This window comes from Crinia signifera, chromosome 2 (assembly GCF_055691185.1).
Source record: "Crinia signifera chromosome 2, ASM5569118v1, whole genome shotgun sequence".
Classification (NCBI taxonomy): domain Eukaryota; kingdom Metazoa; phylum Chordata; class Amphibia; order Anura; family Myobatrachidae; genus Crinia; species Crinia signifera.
The window spans coordinates 73359533-73373618 of NC_139218.1; the positions used below are offsets into that span (position 1 = coordinate 73359533).

At 47.0% G+C, this 14086-nt stretch overlaps 1 protein-coding gene across 1 annotated transcript in view; it reads right to left on the reverse strand.

Moving 5' to 3' along the window:
- Nucleotides 1-4197: 4197 nt before the first annotated feature.
- LOC146058763 (uncharacterized) overlaps nt 4198-14086 on the reverse strand; it is a 45343-nt gene continuing 35454 nt past the window's right edge. The window contains exons 3-5 of the mRNA XM_083170994.1: nt 12195-12299; nt 11713-11740; nt 4198-4439 (exon numbers count right to left, since the gene is read on the reverse strand). Coding sequence (XP_083027120.1) covers nt 4352-4439; nt 11713-11740; nt 12195-12299 — 221 coding nt within the window. The 3' untranslated portion in view covers nt 4198-4351. The remainder of the gene's footprint in view (nt 4440-11712; nt 11741-12194; nt 12300-14086) is intronic.

A 14086-nucleotide genomic window follows, 5' to 3' on the forward strand; every position in this document is an offset into this window, starting at 1 on the left:
CTGTAGTCAGACACATTTTGGATCACTATCGATCCTCCTTTATCCGACTGGCGGATAATAATGTCCTGATAGGACGACAGGTCTCTAAGGGCTTTACGTTCCGGTTGTGAGAGGTTCCATTTCTTCAATGGTACTTTGGTGTTACTTGATTTCTTGAATTCCGTCTCCAAGAGACGTGTATATGTTTTCAAAGATGCATTGTTGCTTATCGGCTCAAAGGTAGATCGTGGTTTGAATGTCGAAATGTGTTGCGGGATTGTCGAGGACGGTTCTTGGGTGGGTTTATTCTTGTAGTGTTCCCTTAATCTGATTTTGCGATTTAATTGGTAGATCTCGATCTTGCTTTGTAACGGGTCCACAGGGCAAGTGGGGATGAATGATAATCCCCTATGCAACACTTTGTTTTCCATAGGTGTCAGGGTTCTTGAGGATAGGTTAAAAATTAGGTCTTCCGAGACCTGGGAGGTCTCCTTGCTGCTCTTCCTCTCCCTGAGGTTTTGGCGCCCCCTTCTGGTTCGCGTTGGTCTTTGCCAGCTATTTGCGCCCGCGTGCGAACCCCTAAAGGGCGTGAACCTGGGGTGTCTCTGTTATCACCTGTGTCGCTGTCAGTTCCTGTGGTTGCAGAGTCTACGGTGTATTTGGGCCTGCGACGGAATGGTTTACGTCTCATTCCTTGACGCTCTTCACTTGCAGATGGAGCCCCTGTCAACCACCCGTACACACGCTGGAACTCGTAATCTTGTTCCACCTTATTGCGTTTAGCTTTTTTAAATTGGATAAGTTCTTCCTTATATTTGTCGATGTCAGCATTTAATTTGGTTAACCACTCGTTTGGTATCTCTGATCCCAATTTAGGCATGTTAAGATCTGCAAATTCTTGATATTTGGTTTTAGCTGCCACATACTCTTTTTTCGACTCCTCTATAACTAATAGAAGGAGATCGAAAGAGCACTTGTTGAGAATCGAAGTCCATTTAACACAGAATTCAGCGTTATATCGGCCTATGGTTGGGACGTTTCTTATCCTAAACCCCCTTGGGATTTTTTTGTCCCTAAAGTAATTAGACAATGTTAGCCCATGGTAGAAGAAGTCCAATTCTCGTTTTTTAATTCTGAACAACTCCTGGTAGATGTTTTTGGGATTATCTTTGCCGACCAATTGTTCTGCGTCATCTATGAATAAAATACCCTCCGCTTCAGATTCTGAGAAGCTGAGAACGGAGCCTGGTGTTAAAGTGACTCGTTGGTGCACAGTTTCGCCCGCCTGCTGCATATTGATATCCCTCTTGGGGGCTTGTCACTGTATCACTTATTGCTGAGATCAACAAATAATGTAAAGTGCCATGTGCCGTAAACAATTTGTCAAGGTTAACTCTGGTGCAAGGATGTGTCCTCACTGGATACTGAATCTGGTCCCAAGCAAAGTAAATGTAAAGGGAACTTGTTATATACTGTCCTCTGTATTCCCAACACACTATGTAAACATGGAAATATGTCCAAATCCCTCAAAGTGCAAGTGCTTGAGTGCAAAAAAATGCAAAGAAGAGTCCTGGCAGACTTCTGTCCTCCAGCACAGTAGTGAATAAAGTGCTGTGTGCTTCATAAATGTGCAAGATATAGGAAACAAAGTGCACTGTGCTCCTGTGCAATGTGCAGTGATGCTGCTAATTCTGAGGCAGATGAATAAATAACTGGTAGGTGCCTTGCTTGAAGGTGTAGTCCACACTCACTTGTATGTGTCTGCAGAAACACACCCCAAATACAAAAAGACGGAATGCCGGCACTCAGCTCCTGGAAATGTTCTTGGGCCCCGTGCCCTCGGTAATGACCTGCCGTGCAAGGTCCAATACAAACAATAGACAGCCGCGGCACTGGGGACTTGTCTCAATGAAGAAATCAAACAGCCATGTTCATTCCATTGACGTTTCAGCCTTTTAATTAGGCTTTTCTCAAAATAGCTTACATGTATTAACAATGTGAACTCACCTCTTTTATTCTGTGCAGTATCACCCCGGCGTTCAGTGACAGCGTGCACTTCCGGGCGCTTGTCTCAGGCGCCCCTCTGTGACGTCACTCCCAGTCTGACGGTTGCCGCAGCAACCGCTTGTAGTGTGAGCTAGTGGAGTGAATAATAAAGTTATATTGAAAAAAACATTCTGCCGCTAGTGTTACGTGAAAAACTTATATAAATGTAAATAGACCTGAAACTAATATGTTGATATGCCTCTACGCTATGCCCGCTGTCTCTGAAAAACCATTAGTGACACTGCAAAGCAAAAAAACGTGAACAAACACTATATGGGGCATAGAACGGCACATTCATTACATCTGATATTGTGACATAAGAATATATTACATACTATTAACTAAATACTTTACACACAATTTAAACAGAATTTTTTATATATATATTGTATCTGTGACATGATCCAGGATCATGTCACAGATACAATATATATATAAAAAATTCTGTTTAAATTGTGTGTAAAGTATTTAGTTAATAGTATGTAATATATTCTTATGTCACAATATCAGATGTAATGAATGTGCCGTTCTATGCCCCATATAGTGTTTGTTCACGTTTTTTTGCTTTGCAGTGTCACTAATGGTTTTTCAGAGACAGCGGGCATAGCGTAGAGGCATATCAACATATTAGTTTCAGGTCTATTTACATTTATATAAGTTTTTCACGTAACACTAGCGGCAGAATGTTTTTTTCAATATAACTTTATTATTCACTCCACTAGCTCACACTACAAGCGGTTGCTGCGGCAACCGTCAGACTGGGAGTGACGTCACAGAGGGGCGCCTGAGACAAGCGCCCGGAAGTGCACGCTGTCACTGAACGCCGGGGTGATACTGCACAGAATAAAAGAGGTGAGTTCACATTGTTAATACATGTAAGCTATTTTGAGAAAAGTAAGCTATTTTGAGAAAAGCCTAATTAAAAGGCTGAAACGTCAATGGAATGAACATGGCTGTTTGATTTCTTCATTGAGACAAGTCCCCAGTGCCGCGGCTGTCTATTGTTTGTATTGGACCTTGCACGGCAGGTCATTACCGAGGGCACGGGGCCCAAGAACATTTCCAGGAGCTGAGTGCCGGCATTCCGTCTATATATATATATATATATATATTCTCCGAGAAAAAATACTGTTATGGTGCTCCCAATAAAACAATGTTGTATTGTTTTTCAATAATATCTGATAAATGTCCGTTTATTCTCCAGATGATGTCAGTCAGAACCCTCCCCGTCTGTTTAAGGTGGCAGCTAATGTTCTCCTTTAGGGACTGTCGTTGTGTAGTCCCAAAAAAAAATGTTGCTGGAAGAAAGGAATGAGAACAGCGCCCTCTAGTGTAATAATTTTGTGACTTTTTGGGAGGAATAAAGTAATGCGCATACCGATGTTTGGGGTATTATTGCATTGGTATAAAAGGGACTTTCAATTCCCTTTGATCGAAGGCCAGCTCCCATCAGTCATCTGTCCGAATGGTTCTGGTCTTAATCTGGTCAGTCATGTGGATAGAGGCAAAACACTCTCATAGTCTGGTGAATTTTAAGAATAAGATAAAAAAAATATAATAAAATTAAATAAAAAGTCTTACAATAAAAAGTTTGGCTGGAGGAAAGTTATGGTGCAATGCTGTTTTAGCCCTCAACACCTTTCACTCTTAAGCATACCACAGTGATGCTGGATTTCGTCCTCCTGATGAAGAGATGAAACGCATTAAGGGCTAAAACAGGACTGCACCAGCACTTTCCTCCAGCCAAACTTTATTTTAATGTAAGACTTTTTATTTAATTTTATCATACTTTCCATCTTCTCTCATTGTGTGATATTCTGTGCAAATAACAAACTCCATAAATTCACCAGACTATAAGAGTGTTTTGCCTCTATCCACATGACTGACGGGTGACCCGGTCGCCATTACCATCTACAGTCAATCTGTAGCAAACAACCCGATAACAATAGATTTACCTGGAGTTGTATCATTGGGTAAGTTCCGGAGACTGCTATTTCTTTTTCCCTGAGAGAATGAATTGCTGCTTCACCACCACACTACAAAGGGTCACACACTGACTGTTTCTTATACTTTGATGGCTTCTTATCTACAACCTCATAGGAAACATGGATTGGTAGTGCCCATATCCACTCAGTGACTTGTCACAGGAAGGATGCCAGGCATTTACCCCACTTAACTCAAATTTTTGTTGGATTATAGAGTTTTGTTATTAAAATAAAAAAAAAATACAAATGACTGAGATAATTGATCAGTTTATGATGTGGAAAGGAACCACAATATAATGTAAACAGAATAACCAAACTGTAGTCATACAGCAGGTTGTCAGTCATTTAATATTGGTGCAAATACATTGTCGTGGTGTGGTTGGTGCAGCTGAGCGTTCATTACATGGATTGTACAGTGATGACTGGAACCTGTCGAAAAACACATGTGAAAGTGTTACACAAAATTAAAGTAAAACATTAACTCAGTTTCAGTATCCCAGCAAATAAAGTGATATATATATATATATATATATACACTGTATTTGTATCTTATCGGGTGCACTTATAATATAACAAACGCTATATTTTGAGTGGAAATGTTGGGGGGTCGTCTTATACGCCGGCAAATACGGTATATATAGTCACAGTTACCATGTTATCCTCATTGCATAACAAACTTAATAGACGGCACACTTGTTTGTGCTTTGGCTAATTTTTTGTAATATACACCGTTTTGTGCCAACACGCCATTCAGCTCTTAACACACACTGAGGGCCCTGTAGAGAGATAAAAATAACCCAGCCAATCAGTTCCCAACGGTGCCATCCCCCTGGGTGACGAAGCCTCTGTGCTGCACACAAATGCAATGCACCAGCGATGTGTGCTGAGCAGTGTTTTACCTATGCTGATAGGTGATCTAAGCAGGATAGACCGTGCATACACTGTCTATCCTATCTTTGCAAGCAATGGTGATGCGTGGGACTGCGCATCGCTATTGCAATAGGGTGTACACACAAAGCAATCTGTGATTCATTTCTAAGCGATCTGGTCAGATCGCTTAGAAATAGGGCTTATATCGGCCCATGTGTGTGCCCCTTAACTGTCATGTTACAGATGGTGGGGCAGATTTATTAAGCCTGGTGAAGTGCTAAATTGGCTGGAACTTTATCACCAGCCAATCAGCTCCTAACTGTCAAGTTACAGTCTGGGTTTTACAATGACAGTTATGAGCTGATTGGCAAGTGATCAAGTACCAGCCACATTATCACTTCATATAAGGTAACATATTTGGGATACAGTTCCTGTAGCATCACAATTACTAGGTGTAAATCTGGGGTAGCCAACCCTAGTCCTCGAGAGCTACCAACAGTGCATGTTTTGCAGGTCTCCTCACAGAATCACAAGTGAGCTAATTAGCTCCATCCAGTGGCGTAGCTACAGGGGTCGCAGCGGTCGCAGATGCGACCGGGCCCCTGAGCCAGGGGGCCCAACCCCCGCCACTGTCCCGTGTAACTGTCTTCCTCCTGGCTCCCGAGACCAAGCTACTGTAGCAATCCCCTGCACCCTGTCAATTCTTTAAAATAGTGCTGTTGTCCCGTGCCCCCATTTACCGTCCTATCCACATAGAAATTGAATATGAAGGGGCCATCAGCGTAACAGATGCAGCGTAGCGCTGGGGAGGCGGTCCTGCCTCTCTCTTGTGGCTCAACGTCACTCTTTAGTGACAAGCCAGACAGCGCGAAATACAAGTGTGCTGTCTGACCTGTCCTGCTTCCGGGGCTGATGACAGGAGACCCGGCGCGACAGTGTGCGTGCAGTGAAAACCCAGCGCAGCAATGTGAAAAACCAGCAGCGCTCTGGAGACCTGAGGTGCGGGGACCCGGCCATGCGGTCCAGAGACCCAGTGGTAGCCTGGCACTGGTGTGTGGAACCCGGTGCTGCCGAGGTATACAGTGCCACCTTTCCTCTTGGAGGGGGAGGGAAGGGGGGGATTTGGGGAGGTTCACAGAAGCACACCGCACCATCTATAGGGGGGGGGGGGCTGGGGGCTCTCCTGCTCTCTCTCCCCTGCTCTCTTTCCCCCTGCCACTGCTCCTTCTCTCAACCCTCTGTCTCACCTCTTTATCTCTCTCTCTTTATCTCTCTCTGCCCATAGACTTTATCCTCTCTTCTCCCCACTTCTTTCCCCATGCTCCCCCTCTCTCTCCCTCTCTCTAACATACTCCATCCCCTCTCTTTACCTGTGCTCCCAAACCCCCACCCCACACCCTCTCTATAGCCCTAACTCTCCCCGATACTCTCTCTGATGGTCTCCCCCCAACCCCACCCCTCTACCTAGCACAGTCTCACACAGTGGGACGTGTAGTTCCACAACAGCACTGACTCCAGTCCTGTCAGGCTTGTCAGCTTTTATTTTCTTGGACCGAGACCGAGATTTTAATTTTGTTGTATGTAGGGGGGCCCCAAGCTGACCTTTCGCACCAGGGCCCATGAACCCTTAGCTACGCCCCTGGCTCCATCTGTGTATCTTTTAAAATGTGTCAGTGATTAATGAGTGCAGCTGTGCAGCAGCTAGGTTGTCTGGAAAATGTGAACTGTTGGTAGCTCTCGAAGGCATAGGTTGGCTACCACTGGTGTAAATGAACCAATCCATCAATGGCATAACTATTATATTTGCATAGGGTGCAGCTGCAAGGGGAACGGTCAGTTAATTTGGTATTGCATGGGGGCCATTGCAAAATGTTGCTGTGGAACCGACAAGTCTGGTTACAACCTTACAATCCACATGGGATTTTTTAGTGGCAAGATATAGGGTGAAAAATGTGATAATTTGGGACATGGTCCGGAGCTGGTCATGTGCAATTTTGTGACCAACCGGAGTGGAATTTACTACACTGCCTTGCCACTCCTTACAACCCGCGATTTTGTGTAAAAACCCGAAAAAATGGCATGGGGTCCCCCCTCCTGAGCATAACCAGCCCCGTGCTCATTGAGCCGGACCTGGTTCCAAAAATACGGGGGACAAAAAAGCGTAGGGGTCCCCTGTATTTTTAAACCAGTACTGGGCTCCAACAGCCCACGGTGTCATGCCACAGCATGTAGTCCACCTGTATAATAAAAGAATGTTAAAATAAAACACACTCACAGAAAAGTACAACTTTATTACACACACACCCACACCTCACTTTTACACCAACATACTTATCCAGGGTCCAGAGCTGCCTTCCTCCTCCACAGCCAGCTCAACCCACACTGACAGCAGGGTTCTTCTGTCACAGCTAAAAGCTTCTATAGCACTGTCACAGCACTATAGAGGTTATTAGTGTGGTTGGCTCTATGCATCTCCATGAAGACGCTTTCAGCCAATCAGGGCTGAGCTATGCATCTCCATGGAAACACATCGAGCCAAGGACGCTAGCAGCCGCTATAGTGCTGGGACAGCGCTATAGAAGCTATTACCAGCGCTGCAAGAAGCCGGTTCACCCCGCTATCAGTGCGGAGTGAGCTGGCTGTGGAGGAGGAAGGCAGCGCTGGACCCTGGTGCGGTAAGTATGTTGGTGTAAAAGTGAGGGGTGTGTATAATAAAGTTGTACTTTTACAGGCGGACTACAAGTCCCAGCGGGCCCATTAATGCCCCGCATGCTGGGATTTGAGGTTCGCCAAGTCCCAGCATGAGGGGGAGGCCTGCTGGTACTTGTAGTTCACCTGTATAAAGCAATGTTATGTATAAATGATTTAACCCTATCAGGCCGGCGTCCAAAGGCCAGGGACGCCGGTGACAGCCCCGGGCTTCAGCCATAGACGGGTGAAGCCTGGGGTGGAGGACCCCTTTATTGGGGGGTCCCCACTCCCCCAGGTACCCTGTCCAAGGCTGATCAGCCACGGTGCTCATGATATGGCCGGGGGACCTTATGTAAAAAGTGTCGTCCTCCCCCCCCCCCCCCCGTATTTTTGGAACCAGGTCCGGCTCAATGAGCCCGGGGCTGGATATGCTCAGGAGGGGGGACCCCACGCCATTTTTTTATTTTACCTGGTCTATTTATTTAGTGATTTTTAGACATGTTTGGGGTAATTTACAAATTTGCACAAAATTAAATTGGCAATTTTTCTATATTTTTCAATGGGAAAACATTTGGATACGCTTTGAGAAATCGCCACTTCTGGATGTGCGAATTCGCGGTAAAAAGTGCCGTTCAAACTTCTGTGTATCTAGCCAGTGAGACTTGTGTAACCAGCCATGTACAGACACTACTCACTGGGGCAGATGTAATAAGCCTGTGAAGTGATAAACTCCAAACTGCCAAGGGAAGGCTGAGTTTGAAAACTTACAGTTAGGGGCTGCATTATCACCTTCCACTTTATAACTTCACCAGGCTTAATACATCTGGCACAATGTTACTTTGCTTGTAGTCCAATGACTGCATGGTTTGCCTTTCGGCTGTACTGACATGTTACATGCATGCACTATAACATGTACACAGCAGCTATTCACTGGGAGAGAGGGACTCTGGGCATGGCCAGCATCTCACAGAGCGCTGGCCATTCACCCACAGGGCCAAGATGGGGGCCTTGCAATTTGAGACATTCCCACAAAGCCCCTTTTCATGAGGTAATGCCCCATTTTCGGGAATGCATGCAGCAGGGCAGCTCTGGAGTCCTGAGCCCGCATATGACAATGTTGGGAGCTCTGTAACATAGAGGCCGATTCAGACCCATTCATTATGGGCCGAACTCGGGTTTGCGCATGGGCAAACCCTGGGAGCGAATGGCTTTGGCGAGTTTCACACTCCGTAGTAAGAGGGAAGGGGATGGACAGGGGGCTGGAGCAGGAGAACGCCCATTGTTTTATGGTGCTTGCTTGGGGCAGGCAGCTGACATCACATGACTTCATGCACCCGCCCCAATTTTTGAGGACAACAGGAGCTTGCGACCACCGAATGACTTCTCCTCCTTTTGGCTGCACGCTAGGGTTGTGTTAGCGTACACATCCCCTCATGTTAGAGAGGGCATTTGCGCAGTGGGGGAGGGTGGTACCGCCATAACAAATGACCCGGCGAGCGCTCACTGTGCATGTGCCGGTTCTTGCTGCGTGGATCTCAGGCAGCGTGAATCTGCACATGCGCAGTGGCCACTCTCCGCATCTTGTGCTAAAAGACTGTTCCAGAGTAGTCCCCAGAGAGCAGCTTCGCTGCTTTTGGAAGCAGCAGCACTGATGTCTCTGGTGGTCTGCCGGCTGCCTCTTCCATGGTACCTGCCGCCGTGCTGTGTGTTTGATGGATGCCTTGTGACCACCCGGTGAGCGACGGTTCTGTTAATGAGTGCTGGGGAATGTGATCCGCCTCCAACTGTGAGCCGCTGAAGGGCTAGGAATGACGTACTTCAGGGAGCAGATGTTCTACTGAATGTGGGTGCCGGAGAGTCGCTGCATCCCAACTGGGTGGGGAGGTGGACATCGGTGCCGGTGGCTGCCAGTACCGTGGGTAAGAGGTGGTTGCTGGCTGCTTCTTCCCATGGGGAGCAGGGCCATCTTAACACATGGGCTTACTGGGCAGCTGCCCTAGGGCCCCACAATTCTAAGGGCCCTCGAGCAGAGGTTTGCTGGTGCCTCAGGAGTTTCTTGTGAGGCTAGCAGAGATTGCTGCCCGGTTGCTTTGATTATGAATTACATAAAATCAGAGCTGCCAGGAAACATTCTCCAGCAGCCAGCAGCCAAACAGTTACTGGCTGTAAGCAGGTTAATTGCTGGATGTCTGATAGACGGTGGAGATACACAGCAGGAAGTTATGATTACTTTAATAAGAGCCCCAGTGCATTGCTTTGCCTAGGGCCCACAATGTCGTTAAGACAGCCGTGATGAAGAGGGATGGGGTGCAGCATTTTTGGCAGGGGCTGAGGTGTGCTCGAGTCTCGAAGGTATAATGAATCTTGTTCAATGTATATAAAAACTGCTCCCTCCAATTTTATATAAGGGGTGTGTGTGTGTGTGTGTGTGTGTGTGTGTGTGTGCGTGTGTGTGTGTGTGTGTGTGCCCACGCTGTGCATATGTATGAGTTCAATGTGTCCAGCACTCAGCTTTACCACCGCAAAAGACACCAATCCCCTCCTAATAGGCCAGTGATGGATAACTTTGACAAGCCAGCTGGTGTTGAACTACGCATCCCAGCATGCCCTGCTACAGTTTTACTATTTGGCCATGCTAAAACTGATGCAGGGCATGCTGGGATGTGTAGTTCAACACCTGCTGGATTCAGGGGCGAATTAAGGGGTCAGGCCGCCCCCGCCCCATATATACATGTGCGCAACCCCCCCACCACACACTAACAAAAAAAAAATCGGCACATGCCTGCGGCACGCAAACTGTCCCTCCTGGCTCTGGGCAAATGTTGGGTAGTATGCAAACACAATAGATAGCTCTGGAACACAAGGAGACACACACTTTTAACATGAAAATGCATTAGCACTTACGGTTTTTTAATGGAAGGGTTTCAAACAGTTAAACTGTCTGCTCCCGACACATTCCTCTCCGTGCAGCAGCGTGATGAGAGGAGGGAGGGCTCGGTAACCTGTGTGAACTGCAGTGAGAAAAGTTCCTTGCCTCTTGTAAGGAACATAAAACACTAGTAGGTAACACAGTAGTTTTGTACAGCCTGACGCCTGTGTGGACGGACTCCGGAGTTTCCAGTGCAAGTATGTGAGCAGGCAGTAAATACTGCCTGTATGCACTGCTCGGATGGAGGGAGGGATGAGACTGTAGCTTCAGGCTGCCCAGAGTGTAACGTGCAGCAGTGCTGAGCGCACAGGCACAGTAGTGGGTAATTGAACGCCAGCTCCGTAAAAGTAACGGAGCTAGCTAGGAACTGGAAGCCGTGCTGAGCACCGCATCTCCCTCGGTGCCGGACTGAGGTGGCTGGCCAGCTGCCAATCAAAACTAAGAAGTGACGCTGCCCCTTCCTTCCGGTGTGGTCGGAGACTGATGTGAGGGAGCATCCTGGAGGCAACGCTGCAGAGGTGCTCGAGCAGGCTGTGAGGGGGTCGCCCGCCATTACCTTGGCTACTGCACTCGCCAGCTGACAGCTAGCTAGGCTGATTGGCAGCAGGTGCTTGGCGGCTGCCGCCCATGACAGGTGCCGCCCCTAGGCCCGTGCCTCACGGGCCTAGTGACAAATCCGACCCAGGCTGGAGTGTCATCACTGTAATAGGCGATACTTTAAAAAGAAAGACAAAGTAGTGCCCTGTAGATTTCAAACATTAGGCTGTGCAATACAGGGGTAGAGGTGGTATCAGCGCTCATTATGTACACTCATACCACTTCTCCCCTGTATAACTGCGGCGTTGTGTGCTATAGGTGTGCTCTGTTGGTGCTACTAACTACAAACTGTCCGTTCCGACATCTGAATAGGTGTCATCTCATAACCACAGCAGAGACCACTCTGTCACTATGGTGGGAGGAGAGACACAATGCATCTCTCTGGATAATGTACGAGTCCCCAAATCTCAACATTTAGGGGGGTTAAATAATCAACAGGTTAAGGGGCTGTAAATTTGGTTATGCCCCTCTTGTCATGTAGCCTCTCCCCTTGTGTCATATGACCACGCCCATTTTTCACTGCACAGTACCACTAAGACATTTTTCTTCTTGCACCACTGTGGAGAACTGACAGATCAAAAATGGACACACTTCAGACATAAATGAGGAATATACCTTCTCCTTTCTTGTCTTCTTTTGCAGGCTGCACACAAAAGGAAAAAGAAAATAAAAATGGTGCAAGATTGTCTACAAGAAAGCTACTACATACCTCCCAACTTTGTAATCACTGCAGATGGGACTCCCAAAATGTGGGGCGTGACCTACAAATCACATCAATAGATGCTGTGTGTATGCACACAGCATCTATTCACCACTGCTCTGCTGAGCAGAGCAGTGGGTAAAAGGGGGAGCTGCTGAGCAGAGCAGTGGGTAAAAGGGGGAGCTGCTGAGCATAGCAGCAGGTGAAAGGGGAGCTGCTGAGCATAGCAGCAGGTGAAAGGGGGAGCTGCTGAGCAGAGCAGCGGGTGACTCCCAACTGCGGAGCTCCCCCACAGGACACTGCCGACCCCGAGTGGGATGTCGGACCAGTTTTTTTTTTAACCGGGACAGTTGGGAGGTATGCAAACATATGGTTGGATATGAAATAAATGATATACCAATACAAACGGCTACTACTACAATGATGATGATTATTCCTCCACAGCCACATCCGATATAGAAATTAGTAGTTTGCCAAAAGGGCAAATTGTGATCTTCATTTTCTGAAAAAAATAATAATAATAATAATTGTGCATCAATGATTTATATGTACACAATTCCTGATCATATTACTTAGCATCTCAAAAAACAGACATTATTGTACATACATCTCTGAAGACAAATATCTCATTAAAAAGAAATGCAGGGCCTCAGAAAGGATTCCAGACACCCTAGGCCAGTGTGTCTCAAGCTCAGCCTTCATGGAACATAACAGTGCGCGTTTTTAAGTTACTGTATCTTCAGTAATACTATTGTTTTAGTCAATTAACACAACTATGATCTGAAGAAATGCACTGTTGGAGTTCAATGAGGACCAGGGAAGAAACACTTCCCTAGGCTAATACACTAGTACCAGCCTCTGTCTTGTGGCTTCACACAGGACCTTATTCTGGATCACATGCAGCTCTGCATAGTTTGCAGTGCTGTGTGTGATTTTTATGCCAGCCAACGCTCGTCCAGGTGCCTGCTTGCACTTGCTGTGTTCCCCACACAGCTGTGAATGGAAGTTTTGCATAAACATCCATTCGCAACCTTGCCTGCGGGGATCAAATCATTTGATGGTTGCCGACCATCAAATGATTTGTAGCGTACACGCAAAACTTAGGTGTGTTAGTTTTGTGTCTTCCTGTATGAGCACAAGATGGAAGCGGATATTCAGTGATGTCAGCTGCCCGCCCCCGGCACCCATATCACTGCCGAATTTCCATGGGATCGCCTATGAAACCCTGGGCATTCCCATGGGTGCATCTATCCACCATCGTCCCACGCGCACTGTTGGGGGCAAATGTGCCATGCCTGTTCGCACCTGGTCTCTGCACATGTGCAAAAATGCAGTTGCGCATTCGTAGACGCAAAACATCGCTCCGCCCGTGCGAACAAACGAGAGAGCAATCGGACCAGAATAAGGTCCACAGAGGGGGTGATTCAGGTTTACTCGCATAATAGCGAGTTCGGTCCGGGAACGGTGTTGTGGGTCTGCGTATGCATAGTGGTGGAAATACACATGTGCAGACCCGCTGTGCGAACGCCTTTGGTGAGTATCACTCTCGCCCGAGGCATTCCCGTGGAGTGGGTAGAAAATGTGGGCATCCCCATGCGAACACAGGCACATTGAAGCCTGGATGGGGCTGGTGCCTGACATCACATGGCGTCAGCGCTCGCCCAGTAATAGGCCATATCAGCCTAGACTGACTTTTATTTGTGAACAGGTAAATAAAAATCATTTGACGGATAGTGACCATCGAATGATTTATTGCCCGTACGCCCGCATATGAAATGGATGTGTTAGTGTTCACATCCATTTGCACGCAAACATTAGGGGGGTCAGTGTTTTCTCCCCGGCGGGTGATGTTTACCCGCTTGCTATGCAGCGATAGAATGCTGCTTAGCGAGCGGGTCTGAATCAGGGCTAGAGCTCAGTGCGTATGAATGCTCAGGAAATTGCTATTCATACTACTCATGTGCAGGCAATAAATTCAACTTACGGGCCAAGGGGGTGATTCTGATTAATGAACTCCCTTGTACGTTCGTATGGGGAGTTTGATGGTGAAGATATGCGTATAAGCAAATATGCGCATGTGCAGGTCTCCTCTGTGGACGCCTCTGGAGACTAGCCGCAGAGATAAGCCCACAGCACATGTATTAGCGGCATTCACACATAGCCGCAATACGGGCTGAGATAGCAGTATTGGACTATATACATTGAATGTCCAATATATGGGCTGTGTAAAATGGTTATAGAGGGCAGCACCCAGTAATAATAACCAGTTATTTGACACAGCTCAGTAGC